We start from the raw sequence: 20507 nt of genomic DNA on the forward strand, positions 1-20507 counted from the left end.
AGCCCCCAGACCTCCTGGAGCCTAAGGATTGATAAGGTGAACCCCTGTGACACCACCTTGGTACCCCATCATCAATCAGTCAGAGAATGGTGCACGAGCTGGTCACAGACCCTGCGACCCACCCCCTCTCCCTCACCCGGCCTTTAAAAATGCTTTGCTGAAACCCTTCAGGGAGTTCGGGTTTTTTTTTTTTTTTTTTTTTTCACATAGGTATTTGTTTAACTTTATTAGAAACTATCAACATGTTTTCCAGGATGATTATTCCATTTTGCATTCTTACAAGCAATGTAGGAGAGTTCCAGTTGCTATAGATCTTTTTTTTTTTTTTAAACATCTTTATTGGAGTATAATTGCTTTACAATGGTGTGTTAGTTTCTGCTTTATAACAAAGTGAATCAGTTATACATATACATATGTTCCCATATCTCTTCTCTCTTGCATCTCCCTCCCTCCCACCCTCCCTATCCCACCCCTCTAGGTGGTCACAAAGCACCGAGCTGATCTCCCTGTGCTATGCGGCTTCCCACCTGCTAGCTATTTTACATTTGGTAGTGTGTATATGTCCATTGAGCACTAGCTGCCCTGGACTCCTTGTGTGGTGCCTGCAATAAATGCTGCACTTTCCTTCACCGCAACCCACTGTCAGTAGATTGGCTTTGCTGTGCGCAGGCCAGCTGACCCAAGTTTGGTTCAGTAACAGCTTCAATTATTATCTGTATTATGGTGACTTTATATTTCTCACCCAGACCTGCATTCTTAGATCCAGACCTGTATTTCCAACTATTTGATTTTAGCATCTAGAGGTCTCAACAGCCATCTTCAACATTGTCAAGACCAAACTTGTGATCCCTTCATCCTCTTTCCAGTGTTTCCACTATCTGTCCTCACTGCCCTCATTCTTGACACTTCACTCACAGCCCTGTCCAAACTGTCAGGTCTGGTTCACTTCACTTCCTAAATACCTCTTGGAGCTATCTGCTCTTCTTCATCTCCAGGGCTACCCGCCAAATCTCCGTTCCAAATGGCCATCGTCTTCCCCCTGCACGTCCCCGGCACTCTCCTCTGATTCCCACACCTGCTCTCCTCCACACTAGAGCCAGCTGTGCTCTCCAAAAGCAAATCTGATCCTGTCATCCCACGCACTGAAAACACTTCATTGGCTTCTCATTGGTCTTATTATTATTATTTTTTTAATTATTATTTTTGGCTGTGTTGGGTCTTCGTTTCTGTGCGAGGGCTTTCTCTAGTTGTGGCAAGCGGGGGCCACTCTTCATCGCGGTGCGCGGGCCTCTCACTATCGCAGCCTCTCTTGTTGCGGAGCACAGGCTCTAGAGTGCAGGCTCAGTAGCTGTGGCGCACGGGCCTAGTTGCTCCGCGGCATGTGGGATCTTCCCAGACCAGGGCTCGAACCCGTGTCCCCTGCATTGGCAGGCAGATTCTCAACCACTGCGCCACCAGGGAAGCCCCATTGGTCTTAAAAAGACCAAAATGGTTTACTGATCTGGCTCCTAGCTTCCCCTCATAATGTTTTTTCTTCCTGTGACCTGACCTGTAATTCAGTCATTCTGGTTTCCTTGGTCAGCCTGTGCCACGCCCGCTCCAGGCACCGGGCTTGGCAGGGCTGTTCCCACTGCCTGGACTCATCTCCCCTCACCACTTCTCTCTGCCTTGATCCACTCAGGCCTCCTTGTCCTTCTGACCTCAGGTTGCCACTGCATCAAGATTGCTCAGCCGGATCAGGTCTCTGGGCTGTAGATACCTGGAGAGCCTACCTTCTTCAGGAGTGTTTACTCAGTTGGTAATTAAACTTTCACTGTGTACTTATTTCTCTAATGATGATCTCCCTCACTGTTCTCTAAGCTCTGTGAAAGCAGGGATGGAGCTGCTTTTGTTTTCTGCTCATCACTGTCTCCTTGGCGTCTAGTAGACACAAATAAATGTAGAACCAAGGTGAGAAAGGCAAGATCACATGTCAGGGGTTCACAAAGAATATCATCTCCCCTCTCCATAGAAATTTCAGTGGTTTTGGATTAACCGTAGCAATTAATTTTATTGTAGGTGAGCGTGGACAGTTGTCTCTGTGTGTTGCCAGATGCAGTTGCAGAGGGTGCCTACGAGGCCTGGAAATCCAGCCCACTCTGCTAGCCGAGCTCTGCCCAGAGGAAGGGACACTCCTTTCTCTTTCTTTCTTTGTCTGGAAGCTGGGTGGGGCCCTCAGGGCAGCACACGCCCAAGGACTCCCCCTGTGGGCCAACATGTCAGGCTCTGGGGCCAGTTTAAGATTTTTCTCTGTTCTGTGGTCACCCAGATTGCTCTTTTTATGGTGGACAATTATTTTTGCAAAAGCTGATGCTGATTATAGAAGGAACCAGATGAGAGAGTAGGAAAAGTCCAGCACATCTTTAGACCCAACTGAACCTAAAATCAAAGCATCTGTACTTGTACTGACACCAAGTAGGTTGAGAAGAAGCAGAACAAACTTGTTTGTGCTATGACGTGCCCAGCATATGTCCTCAGGTCTAACTTCTGATTTTGAATGATTTGATGACTGAGTCCCTCTGGGTGATATTGCTCATTCCTCTGTCATGGGGAGGGACAGTCCTTTCTACATCAAAGCCGTTGATTGTAGTTTTAAATGTCATTTGTTACATATCCACGCATGCTGAAGTGTTTAGCAACATTAGCGACATAGTAGACCAATGTCTGCAATTTCCTTTGAATGCATCCAAAAAACAAAAAAAAGATGGAACAAGAGTTGAATAGTTGATTCACATTAGCCAAAACATGGAAACAACCTAAATGTCCATCAGCAGATGAATGGATAAAGAAGATGTGGTATATATATACAGTGGAATATTACTCAGCTATTAAAAAGGGTGAAATAATGCCATTTGCAGCAACATGGATGGACCTAGAGATTATCATACTAAGTGAAGTAAGTCAGAAAGAGAAAGACAAATACCATATGATATCACTTATATGTGGAATCTGAAATATACCACAAATGAACTTATCTATGAAACAGAAACAGACTCACAGACGTAGAGAACAGACTTGGGGTTGCCAAGGGGGAGGGAGGTGAGGGAGGGAAGGACTGGGAGTTTGGGATTAGCAGATGCAAACTGTTGTATATAGGATGGATAAACAACAAGGTCCTCCTGTAGAGCACAGGAAACTATATTCAATACCCTGTGATAAACCATCATGGAAAAGTATATAAAAAAAGAATGTCTGTATGTGTAGAACTGAGTCATTTTGCTGTACAGCAGAGATTGGCACAGCATTGTAAATCAACTATACTTCAATGAAAAAATAGAAGAATTGAAAGAGATGAATAGTTAGATAGCTGGGTGATAAAGCAAATAGAGTAAAATTGTTAATGATAAGATCCAGGTGATGATGGGCTTCTCTGGTGGCGCAGTGGTTAAGAATCCACCTGCCAATGCAGGGGACACGGGTTTGAGCCCTGGTCCAGGAAGATCCCACATGCTGCGGAGCAACTAAGCCCGTGCACCACAGCTGCTGAGCCCAAACTCTGGAGCCCATTGAGCCACAACTAATGAGCCTGTGTGCCACAACTACTGAAGCCCGCGCACCTAGAGCCCGTGCTCTGCAACAAGAGAAGCCACCACAATGAGAAGCCCACGCACTGCAACGAAGAGTAACCCCTGCTCGCCGCAGCTAGAGAAAGCCCACGCACAGCAATGAAGACCCAACGCAGCCAAAAAATAAATAAATTAAATAAATAAATTAATTTAAAAAAAAAGAATACTGGATACTCTTAAAAAAACTTGTAAAAAAAAAGGATCTAGGTGATGGTGTTCACTGTGCATTTATTTCAACTTTTCAGTATGTTCAAAATTTTGCATAAGATGTTGGGAGAAAACTTAATTCATTCAACATTTATTAAAACCTTATGATATTTATTAAAATATTTATTAATATAAATTTTATGAAAGTAACCTAGGCATCAGGGATACAGTGATGATCAGAAGACGTGGCCCCTGTTGGTACAGCACTCCCTGTGAGAGACAGACATGTTAGCAGTTGATGATCAGTGATAGATACACACAGACTGCTCTGGGCGTGTCAAGAAGAACCCAGCACATTTTGCCATGTGTATGTGTGCGGTGGTGGTGGTCAGGGAGATCTTCCTGGAAGAGAAGCCACCAGAACTCAGCCTCGAATGGCAATGGGATAGAGATCAGGTCAGGTAGTAGGGAAGGAAGGAATTCCATGAACAAACCCTGTACAGTGTTTGCGGCAGCGAGAGATGGGCTGGACTGGTCAGCTCTGGGGAGCTTGTGTTCCAAGCTGGCCAGCGGGGCTTGCTCCTTGGTGGTGGGGGAAGGTGGAATGGCTGAAGGTAAGAAGGGAAAGGCAGGGTCAGATTTGCTTTTTGCTGCGTCTCTACCTAGCTGACTGCAGAGCATCCCTGAGACGCCAAAGCTGGAGGTCAGGTCGGTGCCTGACTGTGCAGGTGGTCCTGTCAGGAGATGCACACGTGGTAAGAGGGCTGCAGGTGGGGGAACAGATTTGAGGAGCATTAGGATGTAAAATTAGAAAACTGGAGATGGGAAAGATGAAGGGTGGTAAGCATGCTGCTTACGGTTAGAGGGGCTGTTGAGGAGGGATGATGGGCTCAGCCTTGAACACCTGGGGCACCCAAGTGGAGCTGCCAAGTTGGCAGCCAGAAAACAAAGCTGAAACTTAGGGAAGAGGTGGATACACTTCATTACTGGAATCGAAATAATGAAGTTTGAATCTGCAGTTGAGACTAATATGGGAGAGTATGGAGAGTGATAAATGAAAGGGATGGGGTTTCCAATACCTGGAACAGTGCCTGGCACATAGGACGTGGTGATGAATATGAACAAAAGTGGGAAGAATTCTGGGACAAACATTCAAGGATGGGCTGAGAAAGGGAAGCTGGTAAAGGTGTAAGGACCGGTCAGAGAGGGTGGAGAAGATTAAAGGTCATGTTTGGGAAGGAAGGGCTTCAGGACAGGGAGGAGGTTACACATAAAAGATGAGGACTAAACTCTGTTCTTGGGTGTAACAGTCGGGAGGTCACTGGTAGCCAAGGGGTATCTGCAGAGCGCAGAGGGTGGGGACGAGAGCGCAGGGTGAGGAGTGGAAGCAGCTGAGGCATCAGGAGAAATGTGACACAACTGCTCCATCCTGGAGCACCGTGGTCTAGATCAAGGGTGACCGGAAGCCTTTAACTTTTCATCACACCCATAATTACTTGAAGAAAGATATCTAGGGACATCATACCCATTTACTGCTGTGATTTATTATCAAATTAAATCATGATTCATAAGTAACTATAAAGAGCAAATTCTCCTTCAATTATGCCTTGTATTCCTGTAGGAAAAAAGCAATTTGTGGCTAAGTAACATCAGCCCAGCATTCAACACAATTTTTTTAAAAATAAATTTTATGTATGTATTTATTTTTGGCTGCGTTGGGTCTTCGTTGCTGCACGCGGGCTTTCTCTAGTTGTGGTGAGCAGTGGCTAGTCTTCTTTGCAGTGTGCGGGCTTCTCATTGCGGTGGCTTCTCTTGTTGTGGAGCACGGGCTCTAGGTGCATGGGCTTCAGCAGTTGTGGCTCGCGGGCTTTAGAGCGCAGGCTCAGTAGTTGTGGCACACGGGCTCAGTTGCCTCGCGGCATGTGGGATCTTCCCGGACCAGGGCTCAAACCCGGGTCCCCTGCATTGGCAGGCAGATTCTTAAGCACTGCGCCACCAGGGAAGCCCTCAACACAATTTCTAAATTAACTCAGACATTTATTTAGTGCCTGTTATGTTTTTAGTCACTGGGCTAAACTGAACAGAAGTTACCAGTAGAAAGAGAGAAGCTGAAATTATGGGAGAGGGATGGCTGGACAGTGAGGTGCTGGGTAGGGCAAACAAGGCCCAAGGATGAAGGCACTGGCCATGCGCGTGAGCAGACACATCCTCTGATCAGGATGGTTGCGGAGGAAAAAGGCGTGTACGTGGGGCCAGGAGGGGGTTCCAGGGAGACCAGGTCTGATGGTCTTGCTGTTCTGGAAGAAGGAGGAGACATGGTCTTCTGCTGAAAAGGAAGTTGAGGATTATCCCGGCAGCTTCAATGAAGTGAGAAAGGTCTGGAATAGTTATTGAGGAGCGATAAGTTAAAGTAGCTGTTTGCACACACACCAGGCCTCTCGTTAAACTGCAAGTTCTCTGAGGGCGATGTGGCCCTTTTCTTCCCCCTTGGGCGCTTGACTCAACGGAGGAAGACCCAAAGGCATTTTGAAAGCTCCTACTCCATGATTTCATTCATTTTGAAAAATAATTATTGCTTCACAATTTTTTAAAGAGTTGGGTAGAAGTGAACTTCAAGGCCGTTTAAGCGATTTAACAAATGTATGCAATTAACTTTTTTCCTACACAACATGTAGTAGCTCTGACTTAAAAATCAGAATTCTCAAGAAAAGGTGTGACATTAATTTTCTTAGAAAATAATTACTAAGTCAGGAGACCCTATCCAGTCAGTTCACCAAGATGTGTCAATCAAGGGCATACTTGTCAAAGTTCTTATAGTCCAAGTTCTATCCTCCAATGGCAGGGCAGGCTTCTCCTCACAGCTGGTTTCCCATTGGCTCTGAGATGTGGGCGGGGCCACCCATTCCTGCTGCTGCCACTAGCTCCACCCCACCCCATGCAAATGAAATCAAAGCTCTGGTGAACCCACGTGATTGGTCACGTGGTACGACACACTCGCCCCACCCCCTCAAATGACATCATCACCCTCTCAAACTCTCACGAGAGTTTGCACAGATGCTGGTGAGAGGCTGGCAGGCCAGTCCACTGTGGCAGGAGGGGGGTCAGGGGAGGGAGCTTCAATACAGACCCCCATTCCCACTGCTGAGTCTCCAGTCCAGCTTAAGGCAGGGGCCCCTAGGGGCCTGTGGGGCAGTGCCCAGGGGTCCCATACACACTCTTCCCCCATTGGCTGGCTGCACCGGCATGCAAATGAGGGCGCGCGTCACTTCCGGAGGCCAATCGAACGCCATTTTCTCTTTCTGGCCGAGCTGGGAGGAGGGGACGGGGTCGCGCGGGGTGGGCGCGCGCCGAGCCGGGGTCCCGCCGCGCGGGGCTGAGGCGGGCGGGCGCGGGGCCCCAGCGGGCGCGGCGAGAGCGGCGGGGGACGCGGCGGCGCTGCGGTCGCCCAGCGGTAGGTAACCCCAGCCCGCGCCGACGCCCCTGGCCCGGCCCGGCCCGCGAAGTCCCGGCGGCGGCCCCGCCCCATCCCGCCCACACCCCGCGGCCCGGGGCCGCCTTAGAATCCTACGACGTTCTCCCGGCGCGGGGTTCGCCGCCAGAAGGACGCCCGTCGTTCCTCCGCGTCACGTGGGGGCCGGGGGTGGGGAGGGGGCGGGGATGGGGGTTCGGGGGGCGGGGCGGGGGGACGGGACCGGGGTGAGAGGGGTGCGCGGGGACTGGGCGGCGGCAGGGGAGGGCCGGGCGTGCGGAGGGCGGCGGGACGGGGACCCGGGGAACCGCCCGGAGCGAGTGCGGACGAGGGCGGAGCGGACGCGCGCTCACCCGGCCTGCCCTGTGGCGGGTGTCTCTCAGGAGGAGAGAACAGCCCGTTAGCAAAGCCCAGTTCCTTCACCGCTGAGCGTTTGGTGTGAATATTGACCACATGCAGTTGTTGACATGAACGTTTTAACTTTTCATATGCCGTTGCTTACTGCGTTGACGTACAGTCTGTGTGCAGAATTTTTCCTCTCACTTGGCTTTGGAACGTCCAAACCTGTAACCACCAGTTCACCCTGTACACAGTTGCAAAATAATAAGTAATTAAATATTTAAAGTATTTTCTTTGAATTTGAATGGGAGGCTTGCCTGAATGCTCTTAAAACTCGTTCTAATTGAATGGAATGGGTAATGGCAGCCTCTTGAGACCTGAAGGACTCTTCTGTGTGGTGATTTACAATGCAGATGGGCAAGTGCCGGCAGCCACCGGCGGGTACCCAGGTCTCGCCAGATAGGTGGGGCGGGGAGTCAAGGTTGTGGGGAGCGTCTTGGGGAGAGGACCGCGTGAAAAGTGCGGCTTGTGGGAAGTGCGTGTTCATCTTTGGAAGTCAAGTAATGCGTGCGTGACTTATTTAGAGCTGAACGAACTTTGATATTCCGGTTGGAGATGCAGCTGTGTTGAGCCAGTGGTCTTTAGGCGTGGAAGTGACAGACCTGTTTGCAGGAAGGGAACTGGTGCCGGTCTGGAGGAGGGACCGGAGTGGGGGCGGAGATGCTCACTCGTCCGTCTGAGCAGTGGTGAGGACGTGAGAGCTGGATTTAGGGTTAGGAATTGAAGGTCGGTGACGGGAGGTGAAGGTGGAGTTGTTACAAGATTTTTAACTGCAGAGATCTGGGACACCTTTTTAACTTGAACCCAGGTTTGCGATATGCTTTTGGTGAATTTGTGGTTGAAGTCCCTTTGAGGGGTCACGCCCCAGCTTTCTGCCGTGGCCGCCACTCTGGATGTCACACACCTGTTAGGGCAGTGTGTTACAAGTGGGGAGACTGACTGAAAGGTGATGACTTGCTGAAGGCCACAGGTCTGAGACGGGGTCTTCCTGTGTTTGAACCCAGACCTTTGAATCTTGCTTTCATGCATTGTACAAATACTATGTGTTTTTTTTTTTTTTTTTAATATTTATTTATTTATTTATTTATTTATGGCTGCGTTGGGTCTTCGTTGTTGCGCGCGGGCTTTTCTCTAGTTGCGGCGAGCCAGGGCTTCTCTTCCTTGCGGTGCGTGGGCTTCTCCTCGCAGTGGCTTCTCTTGTTGCGGAGCACGGGCTCTAGGTGTGCGGGCTTCAGTAGTTGTGGCTCCCGGGCTTCAGTAGTTGTGGCGCACAGGCTTAGTTGCTCTGCGGCATGTGGGATCTTACCGGACCAGGGCTCGAACCCGTGTCTCCTGCATTGGCAGGCGGATTCTTATCCACCGCGCCCCCAGGGAAATCCCTGAATATTATGTGTTTTTAAAGTTACTTAAAAACAAAAAACAACAAACCTGTGTTCCAGTAGTTGGGACATTTCATTTAGATTTTTTGGAGTTAGATAATGGCAAACTCACAGTCTATGTTCTAGGTGCTTTTCTTGTATTAAACTGTTCTTCCTCAAGAGTACTTCTCAGAGTAGGTTGTGCAGTCCCTGTTTCACAGAAGGAACTGAGGCCCCAGGATTAAGTGACTTGTCAAAGATCACACAGCTAGTCAACTGTGGAGCTGATTTGAACTCAGGCAGTGCAGCTCCAGAATCTTTTGCTTGTGAGATGATTGTGTGGGGTTGCTTCTGAAGTGAAATCTTTTTAGAACTTAGATTTCGCAGGAACTCAAAAGAAAGTTCTGTGGCTTTAAAAAGTATTATTTATTACCTGAATGATTCTCTTTTTTGTAGTGTATTTTTTCAGTAATGGAATATTCTTAAATAATCATGATACTAAAAAGCAACAGAAGAAACCCTTTAAGTGCCTCTTTGGGAAGTAATATTTTCTTGTGCACATCAGCGCAGTTTTTGGTAGTTCCGTGTCTACCACACACTGTGAAATTAAAGGTAATTTACTATGAACAGAGGTTGATTAGTGCAGCTGCATTAGCCTGCTGTTTCCTAATGGTGAAGATACAGATTTAACTGAGTACTAAGAATATATAGAGAACAGCATCAATAAAGGATCTATAGATATGGAAGCATTGAACAACCTCTTTCCTAGTTAATTAATCCACTAGGTCCTCTGTATGGAATCTTGCATCTCTTAGAATGGAGAAGTAATGGTAAAAGTCAGCTTCTGTTCCCCAAAGTGATTGGCAACAGTAGACCAAGGATTTTGAAAGAATTGTTTTAAGGTTATGAAACTTCTGTGATTTACCTATGTTTTATTTTTTATTATCTTTACTTGGTTTCCCTAAAACAGCAAACTGCTGAAAAGGGGAAACTTTTTTTTTTTAAATTAAGAATGGATCTGTGTACTTGTTTTGGGAGGGGGCGGGCAAACACAGGAGCAGTGATGAGGGAATGGGGGCACTTACAGTTGGTAATAAAAAGCTCCTATTCTCCAAATTCAAGAAGACAGACTTCCTTGGCCCTCCTCCCAAGCCTTGAACAAGTAACTGCAGAGCCCTTTAGAACTTGCCCAATCACTGGAAGCCTCTTTTCAGTGCCTTCCTCCTGAGGGTTGGCCCGTCAGTAGCAGCCTTGGGAACGGTCCTGTGAAAATTGACCAATCCCTAAACTGCTTCTGAGAGTGTACCAATCCCTGTGCTCCTTGCTTCTCAAAACTGTGATAAGATCAGCACTTGCTATGTAAGGCCAGATTTCTTTGCAAGCAATAAATTTAGCTTTTTTGTTTTGGATATATGTGGATGGTGGTCTTAACCTTGGACAATCCTTTTTATCAGCTTTGGGGAAAGAAGAGCCCCAAAGGCTAGAGAGGATAGTGGGACTTTAAGGAGGAAATAACGGCAAGTCTGATAGAGTGAGTGGAAAGCATAAAGAAGGATTTTTGTTGAGGCTTGCTCTGGCCAAGGAAGCCAGTCTGGGCTTGAAAGTGACCTTGTGCTTAATATTTAGGAATATTAGGTTCTTGACAGCTCCTCTGTTAAATTATGCTTTTGAAGGCTAGAACCCAATTCAGTGAATTTTATTGTTAATAATTTTATTATTTTTAACTTTACCTCCTATGATTTTTATATCTCCCAGTTTTAAAATGCTAAATGATCCTTCAAGCTCACTTTCTACTGAGCCTGAGATATACTTTGCACATAGATAACTTGTCTGAAAAACGTGTCCATTCCAAATCAGCTTCTCAAATACTTCATGTTTCTTTCTTACCCACGGAAAGGTCCTCCCACCGTTAACCCTCCCTGCCCCGCTCATCTCTAGTTTTATTCCAGTCCGCCTTTTTGGTTTTACTTACCTTTTGCCCAGTATATTCAGGCTTTTACTACCTTACCTCAGTCATTTTCTGATGCTGATCTATTCACTTGGAATGTCTTGGACTCCAACTCACCAACCCTCCACAGCCTTTCCATTTTGAACATCAGTGATAGGCCCAGATGTGCAAAGAAAACATGATTCCTGCCCTGAAGAAGTTCAGTCCAATAGGGGAAATAGGTATAGAAGTAGATAATTGCAACGTAGTGAGGTGAGTGCACTGAAATAAGTGTAAACTGGCCACTCCGGGAATTCCTCGGAGGGGCACCAAGCTTATCCTTGAGGGAGGAGGGGTCATAAGAGGGTATGGAAGTGGAATTGCGGACTTACAGAAATTGTTATTTAAAACCTTGGGAGATACTGCCAGTTGTCCTCTAAACATGTAGAAATTACAGTTTTTCTACTTATCCTCACTACCAGTGGATGTTATCAATCTTTAAGTTACTGTTTTGATAATAAAAAATTGGCATTCATTTTTTTTACCTGGCATTTCTTTAACTCGAGTTTAACTGATTTTGTTTTATAGCTTGCGCATTAAAACCTGTTTTGAAATAGTTTCAGATTTATAGAAAGTTGCAAGTACAGTACAAAGAACTTCTTCCCCTGAATCATTTGAAACTAAGTTGACAAAAATGATGCCACTTTACCCCCAATATTGTCTGTTTCCTACAATAAGAACATTCTCGTATATCCAGAACACAACCATCAAAATCAGGAGATCAATTTATTACCATCTAATCCTCAGACTCCATTGAAGTTTTGCCAGTTGTTCCAATAACATCATTTATAGTAAAGAATCTAGTTAGAATTGCACATTGTATTTAGTTATCTTTAGTCTCTCTCAATCTGGAACAGTTCTTAGTTTTTCCTTCCATGATCTTTTTCTAAGTGTATAATTAGTTGATTTTTAGTAAATTTATAGAGTTGTGCAACCAACAACACAATCTAATATTAGAACATTTCCAGCACTCTCCCCAAAAACCTATCCATGTGCAGTTACTACCCATTCCCACCCGCAGCTGACTGCTAATCTACCTTCTATCTCTGTAGATTTGTCTCTTCTGAACATTTCATGTAAATGGAATCAGACAGTATGAGGACTTTTGCATCTGGCTTCTTTCACTTAGCGTCATATTTTTGAGATTCATTCATGTTGTAGCGTGCATCAGTACCTAGCTACCTTTATTGCCAGATAGTATTTTGTGGTATGGGTATGCCATATTTTGTTCATCCATTCACCATTTGGTGGACACTTGGATTGTTTCCACATTTTGGCTATTATGAATAGTGCTCCCTTGTATCATCTGGACACTTTTGAAGATTGCAGGTTAGGTATTTTGTACAGTGTCTCTTAACTGAATGTCTGCCAGACTTCTGTGAATTACACTTTCCCCTTTGGTTATTATCAAGTATTTTGTGGGGAGATGCTTGGAAACCATGTAAAATATCCCATTCCTCACTATACTTTCAATTTATTAAATTGTTTATGTTACCATGGACTTAAGTTTATATTCTAGTGGGTTATATTTTGGTTACTATTTCTGAATACCAAACCACCCCAAAACTTTGTAGAATGAAACATTTTATTAAAAAAACTCAGTAATTCTTTGGGTCAGGAGTTCAGGTGGGAGCAGGGAAGATGGCTTGTTTATATTCCACAGTGTCTGGGACCTCATCTGGGAAGACTCAAAGGCTTGGGGTGACTGGACAGCTGCAGGCTCTAGAGCATCTTCACTCTTGTGTCTGCTGGTTGATGTGGAAACTCTCCATGTGGGCTAGTTGAACTTCTTACAATAAGGAATCTAGATTCCAAGAGTAATGGTACCCAGAGGGCAGGCAAAAGCATGTGGCATTTTTATGGTCTACCTTTGGAATTCACATGGCATTACTTCTGCCGTACTTTATTGGTTGAGGTTGCCACAAAGTTCTGCCCAGGTTCAAAGGGTGGGAGCATAGATGCCCCTACTTTTTGGGAGGAGTGTCAAGGACATATTTTAAGGAAAGCATGTGGGATGGGAGATACTGTTACACTATCTTTGGAAAATTCAGTGCCACAGGTTAATCTGTTATTGTCATTACTTATTTGGTACCCACATTGTCCCATATTTGGCTTGTGGGAACTTTTTCAAGCTGACTTCTTTTGAGTCCTTTTGACATGTCTCACCATTCTTTGAGCAACTTCGTTATTTTCTGGCATAAGACATTCTAGGCTCATCTTGTCTTTAATGTGTTATAGCCCTAGAATCAGCCGTTTTTTCCAAGGAGCCCTGTTTCCTTTTAATGGAAAGTGGTATTTAGAAAGTAAGATTTGAGGGACTTCCCAGGTGGCACAGTGGTTAAGAATCTGCCTGCCAATGCAGGGGACACGGGTTCGAGCCCTGGTCTGGGAAGATCCCACATGCTGTGGAGCAGCTAAGCCCATGAGCCACAACTACTGAGCCTGCACTCTAGAGCCCATGAGCCACAACAGCTGAGCCCGTGTGCCACAACTACTGAGTCCATGCCCTGCAACAAGAGAAGCCGCCGCAATGAGAAGCCTGCGTACCACAATGAAGACTAGCCCCCCTCTCTCCGCAACTAGAGAAAGCCTGCACGCAGCAACAAAGACCCCACGCAGCCAAAAATAAGTAAATAAATAAAATTAAAAAAAAAAAAGAAAAGTAAGATTTGGGCCCAAAGAGTGCTCACTGCTACTGGAGTGTGTAACTGCTTCCAGGCTCTCGCAGTGGACAAAGCTATACAATGTACACAGACACATTAACAAATGTATTTATTTTTTAATCTATGTATGTGTTAAAAATAATGAGGTCACAGCTATACCCCTAATCATGGTCAAGTACCACAGGATTTATTTTAATTTTATGCTTTTTCAGGTATTTTAAAAACAGCTTTATGGAGATGTAATTTACATACCATACACTTCACCTTTAAAAAAAAATTTATTTATTTATTTATTTATTTATTTATTTGGCTCTGCCGGGTCTTAGTTGCGGCACGTGGGATCTTCATTGAGGCACGCGGGAGCTTTAGTTGCGGCATGCAGGATCTAGTTCCCTGACCAGGGATCGAACCCGGGCTCCCGGCATTGGGAGCGTGGAGTCTTAACCGCTGGACCACCAGGGAAGTCCCCAGTTCACCTATTTAAAGTGTGCTTACTAAGTGGCTTTTAGTAGGTTCGCAGAGCTGTGCATGCATCACCAGAGTGGATTTTAGAATATTGTCATCATTCCAGAAGGAAGCCCTGTTGCCCTGAGCCATCACCTTCCAGTCCGCCTCAGCCTTAAGCAGCCAGTGTTCTCCTCTCTGTCTCTATGGATTTGTCTGCTCTGGGTACTTCGTGTACACTGAATCATATAATACGTGGTCCTTGGTGTCTGGCACCTTTCACTTAGCATAATGTTCCCTCACACAGGATCTTCGTTGAGGCATGTGGGATCTTTCGTTGAGGCACGAGGGCTTCTCTCTCGTTGTGGCTCATGGGCTCAGTAGTTGTGGCACGTGGGCTCTCTAGTTGTGGTGCGGGCTCCAGAGCGCAGAGGCTCAGTAGTGGCGGTGCGTGGGCTTAGCTGCCCCGCAGCATGTGGGATCTTATGCTTCCAATGCAGGGGACCCGCGTCCCCTGCATTGGAAGGTGGATTCTTAACCACTGGACCACCAGGGAAGTCCCAGTTCTTATGTGCTTAATGGCCATTTGTATATTGTCTTTATAGAAGTATCCATATCCTTTGCCCTTTCTGTTTATTTATTTATTTATTTATGGCTGCATTGGGTCTTCATTGCTGTGCGCGGGGTTTCTCTGGTTGTGGCGATCAGGGACTACTCTTTGTTGTGGTGCGCGGGCTTCTCATTGTGGTGGCTTCTCTTGTTTCGGAGCACGGGCTCTAGGCGCACGGGCTTCAGTAGTTCTGGAGAGTGGGCTTCAGTGGTTGTGGCTCTCGGGGGCGCAGGCTCAGTAGTTGTGGCCCACGGGCTTAGTTGCTCTGCGGCTTGTGGGATCTTCCCAGACCAGGTGTCGAACCCGTGTTCCCTGCATTGGCAGGCAGATTGTTAACCACTGCGCCACCAGGGAAGTCCCCTTTGCCCATTTTAAAGTTGGGTTATTTATTTGCCTTTTAATTATTGTTATAAGAGTTCTTTATGTATTCTGGATATAAGTTTCTTATCTGAAATAAGATTTACAAATATTTTCTCCCATTTTGTGGATTCTCTTTTCCCTTTTTTGATGGTTTCCTTCAAAGCAGATAGGTCTTTAAATTTGATGAAGTCCAGCTTATCTATTTTTTCTTTTGTTGCTAGTGCTTTTTGGTGTCATATCTAAGAATCCATTGCCATATCCAAGGTCATGAAGATTTATGCCTATGTTTTCTAATGAGAGTTTTAAAATTTCACCTTGTGCATGGAGAGGTGTATGATCCATTTTGAGTTAATTTTTGTGTATGGTATAAGGGAAGAGTCCAACTTCATTCTTTTGTATGTGGAAATCTAATTGTCCCAGAATAAAAATTACTCTGCTTTACCAGCCCTGTTTTAAAAAATTTTATGTGTGTGTGTGTGTGTATGTGTATATGCACTTATTACAGTTTTGTTTTCTTCCCTAAAAGGAAAATTTCAAAAATGTTTCAAATTCCCGTGGAGAATCTTGACAACATCAGGAAGGTACGGAAAAAGGTGAAAAGCATTCTTGTGGATATTGGGCTTGACAGCTGCAAGGAGTTGCTGAAGGTAAGAAGACATAAGTAACAGATTAAGAGAAGACAGTAATATTGGAGATACTGGGGGTGGTGAGATTTGAACTGGGAGGTTTTGGAGAATGGGTAAGATGCCTCAAGATGGAAATTGCCGACTCTTGAAATGAGGCATGGGAATAGCATTCGTTTTTATTCATGTCTTTGACTTAAAGTGGACTACTTTAGGCTCTTCCAGTTTTTAACGTTACTTTTAGGAGGGACTGTTTATAGTCATTAGTTGCAACATATTTTTGTTTTTGATCTTTGAGGGGAATGTCTTGAATTATATAAGTTATTTTAGCAGAAGAAAACTAACTCAATTTTCCAATATTGTTAGAGTGATTGTCAAATGGGGATGCATACTTGTATGATAGGGCTGTTTGTTTTCTTCTGTTTTTTTCTGATTTGTGAATTTAACGCATGCAGTCTTACAAAAGTTTAAAAATTAAGGTCACAGTCACGCACTTTATTGATAAATTATGTTCTCGTATAATTTTATCTTTTCTTATAACTTGAGAATGTGTGGCCGGCATAAAGAAATAAAAATTGTTAAATAAAGCTTTCTTTGTAGCTTTATAGCCACTTATAATTCTATGCATGTTTAATTCATAGCTATTGAAATAGGGACCGTGTCTGCTTTGAATTTTTCAGACTTGTGAAGAATTCAATTCAAGGTGTTATTGGCCTGGGAAGAGTTCAGTTTCTTAATTTTCAAAACTCAGACTTTGAACCAGATTGACTTTTATTTATAAAAAGGTGTTCAGGTGTTCTGGTGCTGAAAGACCAATACTTACCAGGATTCTCATTAATGGTCAGAATTGATTTTTGCTCTAAAGTAAAATTTCTGAAAGAAAGACCTCAAATAGTTATCTTCACACATTACCGCCCCAGAGAGATCTTCCCTCTAAAATGCTGCCCTTTTCACTTTATCTTACCTGCTCTGTTTTTCTTCAGAGCTCCTGCAATACCTGATGTTATTTGTTTATCTGTATCCCTCACTTGAATGTAAGAAGGCATGGACCACATTGTTTTGTTACCCACTCTGTTACCTGTACATGCTTAACATATATATATATTTTTTAACGAATATTTTTCAAATGAATGAATGAAAGTAAAACCCAAGTAGAGAAGTACTTTTAATAACAGACTGTGCCTGAAAGTTTATTTGGAAATAAAAGGTTGGGGGAGATACTGAATTGGAAACTCTTAGACACTGTTGTTCAAGAACAGTCTTAAAGGGAGAGCACTGCCAGTGTTCTTGCAGCTCTGTCTGTAAGTCATATTTTATGCATGAGGAAGAAAGCAGGATAATTTTTTGGAGACAGGTTTGAGAAGGTAGACAGTGGACACATAGTCCATTAATAATAGATAAGTATGTGAGTTTAAGTAATATTTGCAGAGAATATAAAAATAACAAGCTAAGAGCACGGTATGTATAGACTGAGGAAATTTCAAATGATAATGTATGAGAAAATTTTTGCAATGGTGCCTGGCACGTGGTAGATGCTCAAAAAATGTACCCTGAAGGTATAGCAGTGCCTTCAGTAACAGACTGAAACTCTTTTTGTAATATTAGGGGGATAAAGGCATGGCTTTCATTTTAGTCCTGGCTAGTAGCTAATGGTGTGACCTTGGGCAAGTCTCTTACTCTTTGGGCCTCAGTGTCCTCATTCTAAATGTAGAGAATTAGTCAGGATACTTACCCTTGAAGGGGGTTGACGGTCTAGCAGGAGCTGAGACAAACTTGAAACAATCAGTGAGAAACAGAAAGATCACTTCTAGCTGAGGAGGCTAGAACAGCCTTTATGGAGGAGATGAGATTTGAACTGTTTTTTGTTTGTTTTTATTTGTGTATTTATTTATTTATTTTTGGCCGTGCCGCACGGCATGAGGGATATTAATTCCTCAGCCAGAGATAGAACCCGTGCCCCCTGCAATAGAAGCACGGAGTCTTAACCACTGGACCACCAGGGAAGTCCCCGTGTTTTTAAAGATAGGGTAGGATTCTCCAGTGGAATTAGAAAGAGTATTTCAGGAACATGGAATTTAGAATCACAACCCAGTTGATTAACCCCCATCAAACTAGGCTAAGTGAATTCAGTTTTTAAAAAAACTGTTCTATTTGGAAATAATAATTCAAACTTACAGAATAGTTACAAGAATAAAAATAGTACAGGGAACACTCATTACCCTTTACCCAGACTTACCAGTTGTTAACATTTTCTCCCATTTGCTTTAATATTTGCACACTCTTGCTTGTGCTGTGTGTGTGTGTGGTATTTTTCCCTGAGCCACTTAAGTAGGTTGCTTATCTCATGACCCTTATTACCTAGATACTTAAAGTGTGTGTTTTCTAAGAATAAGATTAGTCTCTCATATTGCCACCGGATGGTTATGAACTTAGGTAAATTTATCATTGATATGACATTTTTGTCTGATCATTTATAGCATTTTTCCCCCTGTCAGTGGTGGACCCAATCTAGGGTCAGGTATTGCCTTTGGTTGTCATCTCTCTTTAGTCTCCTTTAATGTGAATTTACTTTTTAAATGGAATTTTGTTACAGAATTAGTTTTATTTTTAGGTAAACTGCCAGTAACAACTAAAATTTTTCATCCTGGAGTCCTTTGTTTTTGACATGGCGTAAAACTGGACATTCCTCACTTACTTGCTTCCTCAGTCAGCCTAAGAATTGTTTACTCATCTGAATTTGTTCAGGACTGTTTACTTTTTCTTTCCAAGACTATAGTGACACAGAAACGTACATACTTCACAAGAGAAAAGTAAGAGATTTGAATGGCATACCAGAATTGTTAGTTAATTAACTATTGGGTTAAATTTTACTAATTCTTTTGGGGGAAAATTTTTGTTTTATTAATTTGTAGTTGGTCCTATATTTTGCAAAATTTTTGAAAATTCAAGCAATGTAGAAGTTCATTATAGAAAAATTAGAAAATATACACAGAAACTTAGAGGAAAAAAAAGACTCACTTGTAAACCGTTACCCCAGAATCTCCATGGTAAACACTGTTATATCTTTCCAGATTTTTAGAAACAGGACATGATCTAACTATATAAAATACTGTACTAGTAGCTTTGTTCTTACTTTTCACTGAATCTCATATGAAGAACTTCTTTCCATGTCAAATGCATTTATTCTTAATCCATTGTATTATTTAGAGTCTCTTGGTCTCAAGCAACGAAAACCAATACCGACCAAGTTAAGCAAGAGGGAATTTATCTGAAGTCTGGGCGCTTACGGAGAGTCAGCCCTGGGAACACCTGCCCATGTGGTCCTTTCCGTTTCCTTAGCTAGCATTTCAGATTTCATAGTGAGAAATCACTCTGCCTCCTCTGATTTCCAAGGTGTATACGACTCCACTTATCCTAAGAGTTAGGCCCTCAAATCATAGGCTGTACAGTTCCTGTCAAAAGCCTGGCTGAGAAAAGTGAATCTAAGGGGAAATAGGCTCTTCCAAGAACCTTATCTCCTTTTCTAAAAATAGATCTAAACCCTGCTACTCCTTAGAGTATCTTGAGGAGTTTTTTAAAAAGTTAACATTTGGGGGCTTCCCTGGTGGCCCAGTGGTTGAGAATCCGCCCGCCAAGGCAGGGGACATGGGTTCGAGCCCTGGTCCAGGAAGATCCCACATGCCGCGGAGCAACTAAGCCCGTGCGCCACAACTCCTGAGCCTGCGCTCTAGAGCCCGTGAGCCACAACTACTGAGCCCTCGTGCCACAACTACTGAAGCCCGCGTGCCTAGACCCCATGCTCCGCAACAAGAGAAGCCACCGCAACAAGAAGCCTGTGCACCGCAACGAAGAGTAACCCCTGCTCACTGCAACTAGAGAAAGCCCACGCGCAGCAATGAAGACCCAGTGCAGCCAAAAATAAATAAATAAAATAAATAAAAATTTTAAAAATATAATAAAATAAATTAGATCAAGATATTAAAAAAAAAGTTAACATTTGATCAGTTAAATTAAAGGCTAGCTACATAATTTGGAGGGCACTGTGCAAAATGAAAATGTGGGGCCATGGACAGGCCCCACAGGCGCGCTGTCCCAACCCACAGCAGATGGGTGACTCCCAAGAGATTGCGACTTCTGTGCCAGGATGCTTCTGTTACCTGGATCCAGGGTGGGCTCAGGGCCCCAAGTTATCTGCCAGACACCTTGATGCAGCCAGTCCAGGGCTGGGCCAGTTACCACCTTCCTCCTCCTCTCCCCGAGGCTGTGCCTGGCTCTCAGAGGGCGACTGGGGAATGTGGACCTCTTGACAACTTGGTTATTGCCCCAGGTGGTGGACAAGAGTCTAGGAGTGGTTGCAGGGTGAGGGGAGTTTGGAGGGGTGTGGAGACCGAGAGCAGGGACAGAATCTGTCCCAGGACAGTGGAGGTAGGACCACGCGTGAGCTGACGCTTCAGGCCCCTGACACATGCTCCATGGTCCTATCAGACTTCACTTTGTAAAACAAATTCAAAGATGAAATTATTAACGCTTTCAAAATGCTGACAACAGGGATTATACCCCAGCACTGGCCTGTCTGAGCACAGGGCTCTGTGTAACTGCATTGGTTGTTTCAAAAACTTTCCCAGTTCTTTATTTTCTTAATTTAGTTAAAAAAAAATTTAGTTATTTAACCTCATGTTGAAAATATTATTTCAGTATGTAATCAGTACAAAATAAGTAATGAAATATTTTAACCTCTTTTTTCTCTTAAATCTTCCAAGTGTATTTAGAATTTTTTTATTATATTATGGTAAGATATATATAACATAAAATTTGCCATTTTAGCCTTGTCTTTGGGCCGCG

General features: G+C 44.1%; 1 protein-coding gene across 1 annotated transcript in view; it reads left to right on the forward strand.

The window, feature by feature from the left end:
- The first annotated feature begins 7146 nt into the window (after positions 1-7146).
- The window catches only part of ADNP2 (ADNP homeobox 2), a 30812-nt gene continuing 17451 nt past the window's right edge, over positions 7147-20507 (forward strand). The window contains exons 1-2 of the mRNA XM_059894710.1: positions 7147-7203; positions 15569-15689. Coding sequence (XP_059750693.1) covers positions 15582-15689 — 108 coding nt within the window. The 5' untranslated portion in view covers positions 7147-7203; positions 15569-15581. The remainder of the gene's footprint in view (positions 7204-15568; positions 15690-20507) is intronic.

The sequence above is a fragment of the Balaenoptera ricei genome, chromosome 14 (genome assembly GCF_028023285.1).
Source record: "Balaenoptera ricei isolate mBalRic1 chromosome 14, mBalRic1.hap2, whole genome shotgun sequence".
Classification (NCBI taxonomy): domain Eukaryota; kingdom Metazoa; phylum Chordata; class Mammalia; order Artiodactyla; family Balaenopteridae; genus Balaenoptera; species Balaenoptera ricei.